The following is a 9,750-nucleotide window of genomic DNA, read 5'->3' as shown; positions in this document are numbered from 1 at the left end:
TTCATTTTAACAACCCACTTTACAAAACACCCAACATCAAAGGTTCTATTATTTTACCACTTCATTTAAATATTCTTTTTTTATTCTTTCTTTATGTTTTCAAATAACTACCATAACTAACTATCACAAGTACCCTGCAACATTACTACGTAGTATTGGAGAGAATTGTTCTTAACTTTTTTTTTTTTTTTGGAATTCATTCTCTTAGCATTCAATAATTGATAAGAATCCATAAAACACTAGCATCATTTATCAAAGAAACAATAACAGGATGATCACTTATTAAATGGAACATATCCATTTTCATTTATATTGTTGAAATTTTGCATCAAGTTTGAGATGTCAGCAACCATAATTTTTTCCTGTCAACTTGGCGTGCAACTAAAATTACAGACTTGAGCTACTCTTTTACTATTACACATAAACAAAATTCTGCAGCAACCAAACCATTTAGCTTTGACAGCATCTTCCACCATAGCTTCTTAAGTTGCTGCATTAGCTGTTGATGCTCCACTGCTGGCAGTAGCTATCCAATACAGAAATCCAGCAGCTACCCAGTGCAGAAAAACCAGTGCAGAGGAAAAAACAGCAGTTAAATTAAACCAGTGCAGAATAAGAAAACAGCAGCCCACACTCTGCAGGCAGCAGCTATCCAGTGCAGAAATCCAGCAGCTACCCAGTGCAGAAAAACCAGTGCAGAGGAAAAAACAGCAGTTAAATTAAAACCAGTGCAGAAAAACCAATGCAGAGGAAAAAACGGCAGTTAAATTAAAACCAACAGAAACAATATCCAATATAGATGGGAGGAGGTAGTATCACATCATCTTAAAGTCCAGCAAAAATCACATCAATTGAACTATTAATCAAGCCAAAAAATTTTGTAAATCACCAGGGGCATCTAATGAAGACCAGCATTGGTATGAACCCTAAAAACACATGACCAACAATGTCTCTAGACTCAAACAAAAATAATAGAAAAGAAGATGCTATTACACAACTAATTTCTAAATTCTTTTGCTAGCTAAGAAAATGCAGGTAAAGAGAAAAGAAAGAAATAAAACTGACAAATCTTTTTGATTGATAAACTGCACATCAATAGTAATAATCCATGAAAGCAAAATCCTCTCAATCCAACAATTTGATGACACGAGTCCTTTGTAAAATGAAAAACTAGTACATGAACAATGGAAACTAAACATTTTCCTTAGTTATCTTAGCAAACAAATAAAAGGAAGTAAAATTCCAGTGCATTTGGCATTAAGTAATCCATCAGAATTCTCAAAACCACCCAACCATCAATCACTAGTTCACATACCAGTTCTATTTTTATTTTTATTTTCATTCTTTGTTTAGGACTTTTGCTCAAGCTTACAAGTGCAGCCCATGATAACAAAATCCAAACAGAAATTGTCAAAAAGCAACCAAATTTGCATTGATCACACCTTAAAAGGATCAAGATATAACATCAATAAAAGCAACCAATCCATTTGTGAAATCATAGCAAAACTCAAAGTTTCAATAAACACTCTAAAGGTAGTAATCTAACTATAAGCTATGATTAGACAACAATTTGTGAGAGCTAACTGAGAAGCCAATTGAGTAAATCATGCAAAATAAGGTAAACAGCACAGGGAGTGTAATTTTAGATCTTAGTGATAGTAAATATTCTCATCTAGGCTATTCATTTGAGACTGTTCAAAGGTGAGAACTATGCTATAAAAGTTCACATACATAACTCATGAAAATACAATAAAAACTCACACTTGAAGTTCCTACGACTCGCCATGTAATTGCCATAAATGATTGATAAGGTCCGATTGGAGTTGATAATGGATTTCTTGGTCTCTAATGCGTTGATGACTTTGGATGAATGCCATAAATCCATTTGCATGCTCACGTGACACTTGTATAGGAGGATTATTCACTTCATCAATTTGTTCATAATCGAAGTCTACCACTTCATTTTCATCTCGTTCATCTTCAACAATCATGTTATGGAGAATTATGCACGCTTTCATGATTTTTTGGAGCATTTCAGGATAGAAAAATCGTGCAGGTCCACGAACAATTGCGAATCGTGCCTGTAGTACTCCAAATGCACGCTCAACATCCTTCCTATACGCCTCTTGGGCTTTTGCAAATAATTTTTTTTTTTCTTCTTGTGGAGCTGGAATTGTCTTCACAAATGTTGCCCACTTTGGATATATTCCATCAGCAAGGTAATATCCCATGTTGTAGTTATTACCATTGATTGAGTAATTAACTGGAGGAGCACGTCCTTGTGCTAGCTCAGAAAATACAGGTGACCGTTCTAACACATTAATATCATTATTTGATCCAGGTAATCCAAAAAATGCATGCCATATCCAAAGATCATATGATGCCACTGCTTCCAAAATAATAGTTGGCTCACGAATATGACCACAATATTGACCTTTCCATGCACATGGACAATTTTTCCATTTCCAATGCATGCAATCAATTGAACCTAACATACCTGGAAATCCACGCCTTTTGCCATGGGCTAACAATCTAGCAATATCTTCATTATTTGGCTTCCTCAAATATTCCTCAGAGAAAATATCACCCACAGCAGTAACAAATTTTTCCAAACTCTGTAAGGCAGTGGTTTCTCCAATCCGCACATACTCATCCATAAAATCACCCGTTACTCCATATGCAAGCATCCTGAGTGCAGCAGTGATCTTTTGAAAGGAAGATAACCCAAGCTTTTTGCCACCATTTCTTTTTTGGACAAAGTACGGATCATGAGCTTCTACCTTAGAAATAATATTGAGAAAAAGAGTACGGCTCATCCGAAATCTCCTTCGAAATACTTTCTCTGAATAAACTGGCGAGTCTGCAAAGTAGTCAAGGTAAAGCCTTTCATGGCCTGCCAAATGGTTACGTCTAATATAGGAACGACGTTTTCGTGACGTTGAATCCATGACTACTTCTTCAATTATTTCATCCTCATCGGAGTCATCAAGAAGCAATTTGCGAAACAAAGAGCTACCCATGAATACTACCTTCAAGACAACAAATAAAGAGCAAATCATTGAAATAATCATTGAAGAGCAAATGAAGAACAAATGAAGAGCAATTGGTCATTTACAATCTCTAACTGTCAAATTGACATTAATTAAAGGATAACAATACATAATGCCATGTCCAGACTGTCCAAACTTTGATTCTATTTTCAATGTGGGTGTTTAGCTCACAATACCAAGGGTTTCTTTTTAATTTTATATTTAGAGATGGAACCATTCAAAAGCAATAATATTGTAGTGTAAGCTTCTCTTCAGGAAATTGAAATAAAAAATAGAAATCTGTAGACTTATCAACACATAGCAACTATTAGCATTAAAGAAGTTGACTTTGCTTCTTCAAGGACAATCATAACATCCTGATGGAGAAAGAGTGGTAAGTCAATTCAAGTCCTAAACAACTTCTTATTCAACTTTGGAGTTGGCAAATAAAATGTTTACAAGTTTAAACCACAACACATATGGCAACAAATTAATTCAATAACGTGTACTTCAAATGAACCCCAACAGTTCAGGAACTTGGCTTATGTGTTTTAGGCAGATGTCATCATGAGTAGGAAAGAAACTGATCTCTCATTGCAAACCATAATGTTACATGATCTGTCATAGCAGATATCAGAAAATAAAACTCCATTTCCATACCACTGATAATTCATTAAAAGACCCAATTCTTCCCAGTGGAAAAGAGAAGATTTGTTCACTAACAATTTATAACATAATTACAACTTCAAGCACAGCTACAGCATTTTCACGATAAGTGCTGAAATGGCCAATTTCATCCTAGTAAACCAGAATTGCAGCATTAATTTCAAAAAGTAAAAGGAACATTTTTATTTTGTAATTTAGAAAAAAGGGTTAGCTGTAAAACAGAGAAAGAATTATTCCAGATCTAGTTGACTAAATAAAACAATAGAGCAAAAAATATAGTAGGAAAAAGCAATATGTTCAACCCGACCTTCAGAGTTACAGACTAGACTTATAAGAATGATAATTGCAGATGTTGAAACTCAATAACAAGAAACAGAAATTTTCATTTTAATTACTGAGGAAAAACTATTACTCTCCGAAGTGCAATCTAGACCTACAGACATGGGAGGAAAAAACTATTACACTAAATTTAATGTCACAATTATTTGTTGCAACATATCTGAATAAGATTGAATATAACCACCAAAAAATATGGCATCAACAAGCTCCTAGAGAAGGCAAAAGAACAACCAGCTAGCTGGCGGCATTTTCTTTTATAATTACTTTGAAATAATGTAACAAGAGACACATGCACACCCTCATACACAACCAGCAGATCCTATTATTTAAATGGCACCAAAATCTCAAAATCTCTATATCATTCATATTCATATAACATAGCTCTCACATTGTTATTTTACACAAAGCAAGTAAATATCAAAGAACACAATGATCTAATACATTACTTTTTTATATATAATATAAAATAACAAAATACATCAACCATTTTCTAACGTAACAAAGTTGATCTAGGCTTCAACAAAATACATCAACCATTTTTCTAACATAACAAGGTTGATCTAACTACTACAAAATACATCAACCGTTTTTCTAACATAACAAGGTTGATCTAAATACTACCAAAATACATTCATCCAAGACATCATTTACATGTTTCAACTTTCAACTACCAAACTATTTACTTGACGCTTGTCTTGCAAGGATTCCTTCTTGGAGTTGTTCATAAAAAAGTTTTAGTGCTCCGGACATGCCACTTGTGTCCAAACTCATAATTCTCTCATCCTCTATCAAACTTTTGATACGAAGCTTTTCTCTTTCAATTCTAAGTCTTTCCTCCTCCATTTGAATTCTTTTCTCCTCAAATCGAACTCTATCCCTATCCCTCAACTCTTCCAAACGAAGTCTTTCCTTATCCTTCAACTCTTCCAACCGAAACCTTTCCGCTTTGATGCGGAGACTCTCTTTTTCTTGTTCTTGTAAGTCCTTAATAACTTTCATTTTCTTTGCCAAGTATTCTCCAACATCTTTCCCACTAGCCTTTCTCTTTCGATTGGCCTTTTCGACCTTCCTACCTATTGGTCTCTCAAAGTTGGTAGTGTCATCAACTAAGCACATGTCTTCCCCATCAGAAATAGATATTGCATCTTGAGTTGGAGGTAGCACTACTCTCGAGTATTCCTTAGGCATGCTCCATTTTGGTTGGTGCTTCAACATATGCCAACAATGTTCAAATGGAAAGTCTTTTTTGGCTTTTTCTTTATACATAGCCTTTGCATTTTCAATCTAAAAAAATTAAAAGAAAATGTAAATAATTAGTATCTTCAAACTATTGGTGAATATCTATTTTGAAACTATTGCAATATAATTATACCTTGTCATGTTCGGTTGTACCACTATGAGGGGTTGCTTCAAGTGCAGCTATGAACCCACAAAATCTACTTGTCTCCCTATTAATCATTCCCCATCGGCTTTGTAGGGAGCCAGCAGTACGTGTGCTGCCGGATGGGCTGCATTGGCAGAAGTATTGCCAAATTTTTTCCCAGAATCTTTCTTGTTTCAGCTCATTACCATGCACAGCATCAATACTAGTATTGAGCCATCCCGAAACAAGGATATTATCCTCCTCTACACTAAAGTTGGTACCCCGTCTCGGCGGTTTGTTGGAGGTGGTGATCTCAACTTCAGGGGAAGAAATTAGGTTATTTTGGGATACACCCAACAAAGGAGAGTTAACACCAATTTGCCCTTCTATTATTCCAGTGTAAAGCGGCATGTATTGTTGTGAGTCCATAAGTAAATAATGTCCAGTCAACTGAAGTTCAGTATAAAATTAGAACCAATAAAAAGAGTAAATAATTACAACTAGAGTAAATATTAGTTCTCAACAACCAAGGAAATGAATCCAGATATCTAAAGGTACAATGCCCTGCTTCTCAATAACCTTTTCGAATTTTCTATAAACATCATGTGTATAAGCATATATGCCACTGAATTCAAACATGATGTATGAAATTTCATACTGGTATTATGTTCATATGCGAGCAAAGTTTGATTTCATCTGTGTAGAGAAAAATGCAAATCTGTCTAAAATCTATTCAACATATAAAACTCTAAAATGATACTAGAATTTTAAGGAGGAATTTCAGCAAACACAAACCTGTGCTTCACGTTCAATGCTGTTATCCTGAGGAGTGAAGCAAGATTGCTGGTATCGCTCTAGTGTTTTTGGTTATACTGCAAAAAAAGAATTGAATTAGATAAAATTATAGGAACAGAATTAGAAACCAAAAAAAAAAAGTAAGGTGTACCTGACAAGAGAGAATTAGAGATGAGCCGTGCGCTGGTCAACGATGGTTTTGGAGTGCGAAATTTGGGTAAAGCTTTTAGCTCTAAGATCAAATCGGGAAGAACTGAGCAGCAATACAAGATCCACAAAATCCCTAACCCAAAACAAAACCTAAATGGAAGCCTGACACATGGAGCTTCAGTCTGACCCAAATGGAAGCCTAATCCCCTCCCATGAATCTTCGGTTTTGAGATGAGAATATGATTTTCAAGACTGGGCTTTTGGGTTTGGTCAGGGAGAGAAGAGTGGGTTCGGTATGGGTTCACTCAGAGGAAGAAGAGCAGAGGCTGTGTTTGTGATGATGGTTCGGTCAGAGGGAGTAGTGAAGCGGAGATGAATTGGCGGCGTGGGTTGAGGGAAGGGAAGAGCGGCTAGGGTTGAGGGAGAACGAAGGAAAAAAAAAAAAAAAGAAGAAGAGAGGAGGCAGAGGCGTAGGCGTGGGAGAAAGAGAGAACTAGAAAAAAAAAATGAGGGAAATACAGAGGAGATAGGCGCGAAAAGAATGAGGGAAAACCAGAGGAGATGGGCGCGAAAAAGGAAAGCGGGGTTTTATTAAACAAATACTTTTTTTTTTACAATCTTGCTACAGTGGGCTGCTAGAGATAGCAGTCCACTGTAGCTGAAGTGCAAAATAAATAACATTTAACAGCATTGATGGAGTATGTTTTTTAGTGTTTATAGCATTTGGCTGGCTAAATTTTAGCATTTATAACATTTACCCATCTTAATGAGAATGCTCTAAGAGACTAAAATATGATCAAAAAATCTGTACTAAGCATACGCATAGACATCAATATCTCAGACTACCAAGAAAGTGTACGATAGGCACAAGAAAAAACATGCGCGTAGATGTCAATAAGAATTTTAGCTCCTGAAATATTCTTCTGAAATTTTGATAAGAATATTCTTCAGAAAATCAAAAGCTTTAATGTTTCCGTGGACTTCAACTAATATCAAGTGCTCGTTCCAGTAGTTGAACAGGAAGCACCCAAGGTGCTAATCATAGGTCCCTGAAAAATAAGCAATGTTAATTAAGAAGCATGTACACATTTGAAGTTCCTATAAAAGTTAAAAAGAGAGTAGTACCTTTGCAATAGTTGCAGGAGCCACTCTGAAGGTATCAACAGCTTGATTTTCAATAGAACGCAGAAGCCGTACACAATCAGCATTTGCAAGTATTTTGATTCCATTCTCACTTGATGATACAGCAAGCTGTATCCCTTCCTTGTTAAATCTAATGCAAGGAGCAGCCTAAAAGATATTCAAGGTAAAGATTGTTAAATTATAAGAGCTTCCACGGGCATTATCGGTAATCCACCTCTGCAGCAGTAGTTGTCAAGAGGTATCAAATGGCACAACCTGACGTTCATCCAATTCCAAAAGGTATGATCGTCCTTCTTTTGGTCCCATGTGCGACAGTTAAGTAGTCGACGTAAGCGATCATGTAATGAAGCCTTAATTTTCCCATCCATATCTACTGAATAGATGAACTGTTGGAAGCAATAGAACCTTCAAAATTTTAGCTTATTTTATTTATATTTAAAAAAGAAGAAGATAATTTCTAAAACTGAAAAGACAGCATTACTAAAACAAGGAATGGGAATTAATAATGTTCTCTAAATCAAAAGGCAGAGACAAGAGATAATAACTACAAAGAATCAATACAAAAGAAGATCAACCTTAATTTCTGGAAAAGCAATCGTTCACAACTAACTACAGATGTAACTCATAATATTAAATGTATCTGGAAATGGAAGCAGCCTTACATAAAATGAAAATGAAGTTCCTCTGCTCTGTTGAATTTGATGATCGAACTCAAATCGGCGGAATTTTTTATCTAAATAACAATAAATATTAAAAAATTTAGTTAGTTGTCACGTTTCAAAACATTGTTGAAAACTAGCATCTCGAGTGTCTATAACTTGAGTTCTAAGATAAAACTCGAGTTTTTAAGTCTCGATTTGTAAGTGGATGGCTATAAAGTCAGAAAAAATCAACGTGAAAATCGAGTTTTAAAGATTCAATTTCCATAAATTGCAGAAAACGCCGCTATAGAGCTTTAAAACGTCACTGTAAGGCTTAAAAACGTCACTATAGGTGACATTTTTTTTGCATGAAACTCAAGTCTTAAAGACTCGAGATTTGTGGCATTTTCACACTCCCAAGGCGAGTCTTTCGGACTCGAGTTTCTAAAACTCGAGATGTTACTTTTCTTAAATCTTTCAAATCGTTCCTAACTTACTATTTTGAATCACTATTCACATCTATTCTACACAAAACCTCCAAATCGGCGCTGCTGGAACTGGAACTCCCTTGCACTTGATCGCTTTTTCTCAACCAACTCAATATTCTTTCCCTCAATGTTTAAAATTGAGACCTCTTATATATTTAAATTTTATTAAATAAAATATATATTTTTTATACTTAAAATCTATTCTTCTAATTTGTTTAGATGCAAAAAAAAAAAAAAAAAAAAAAAAAATTTTTTTTTAATAAATTTCTTGTTCTTTGTGTTCATCTACATTTTTTTATAACCTTTTTTTTTTTAAATTTTTAATTCCTTTTGGAGATTGCACATTTTTTATTATTATTATATTGTGTTCATTTGCTAGTAACAAATTATCTAAAAAATCATTTTAAGACTTGATTAATTTTTCACAAAACTTAGAGTTTTTTTAAAACTACTAGTATACATATATAAAGCTAAAAAAAAAAAAAAAAAAAAAAAAAAAAAAAAAAAAAAAAAAAAAAAAACAAACAAACAAACAAACAAACAAACAATCGAGTAGACATTGGTCCACTTACTCTTTGCTAATTCCCCCTCCCTTTTTTTTTGTCTTACATTGATAATATTTTCACAACAAATTCTAGTCGGTAATTTGTTATTTAATTTGGATCCACTACTAATATAATTTTTTTAACTATCTATAACAAATTACCACCTAGAATTTTTTGTGAAAATATTGTGAACATTAGTCAATCATCCACCACTGTGGCATTTTATTGAACAAAAATGGTAATATTGTTCCTCTATTTAGGGCCTTAGCTAGGCAATCGCCTAATTGGCCTAGTGGTAGGGTCGGCCTTGTGTGTTTGGGTCAAGTTGGAGAGTTTTTCAACCCAATAGATCTTGTCGAGTTGAGAAATTTTCAATTCAACCTATCAAAAGTGTAGAACCCAACTCAATCAAACCCTCATGGGTTGGGTTAGATTAGGGGGGTTGTGCTTACCTATTTTATGCCTTTTCAAAATTGACTTTTCATGAATTATTTAAACATTTGTATTCAATAATATATTATGAGGCATATAATTTTCTTAAGTTATATTCCAGCAAAAAAAAAAAAAAATATATATATATATATATATTTC

General features: G+C 34.3%; 1 protein-coding gene across 4 annotated transcripts; it reads right to left on the bottom strand.

Moving 5' to 3' along the window:
• Window positions 1-279: 279 nt before the first annotated feature.
• Window positions 280-7,035, bottom strand: LOC126725756 (glutathione S-transferase T3-like). Of its 4 annotated transcripts, none has more exons than XM_050430659.1 (4): window positions 6,344-7,035; window positions 6,193-6,269; window positions 1,762-3,029; window positions 280-672 (listed from the first exon to the last, which is right to left on the bottom strand). In XM_050430659.1, exon 3 carries the CDS (start codon window positions 3,018-3,020, stop codon window positions 1,773-1,775), a length of 1,248 nt encoding a protein of 415 aa, XP_050286616.1. In that variant the 5' UTR covers window positions 3,021-3,029; window positions 6,193-6,269; window positions 6,344-7,035; the 3' UTR covers window positions 280-672; window positions 1,762-1,772. The 4 variants fall into 4 exon arrangements, 3 of the variants coding, with proteins under 3 accessions (XP_050286616.1, XP_050286617.1, XP_050286618.1); XM_050430660.1 differs by having other exon boundaries at window positions 280-550; XM_050430661.1 differs by lacking the exons at window positions 280-672; window positions 1,762-3,029 and adding exons at window positions 4,530-5,318; window positions 5,407-5,847 and having other exon boundaries at window positions 6,344-7,029.
• Window positions 7,036-9,750: the final 2,715 nt, after the last annotated feature.

The sequence above is a fragment of the Quercus robur genome, chromosome 5, assembly GCF_932294415.1.
Source record: "Quercus robur chromosome 5, dhQueRobu3.1, whole genome shotgun sequence".
Classification (NCBI taxonomy): Eukaryota; Viridiplantae; Streptophyta; class Magnoliopsida; order Fagales; family Fagaceae; genus Quercus; species Quercus robur.
Note: the sequence above shows the minus strand (reverse complement) of the source record. Positions and strands in the feature narration are given on the sequence as shown.

Coding starts and splice junctions, on each gene's coding strand:
- LOC126725756 (XM_050430659.1), bottom strand. CDS start 3,020: ATGGGTAGCTCTTTGTTTCGCAAATTGCTTCTTGATGACTCCGATGAG.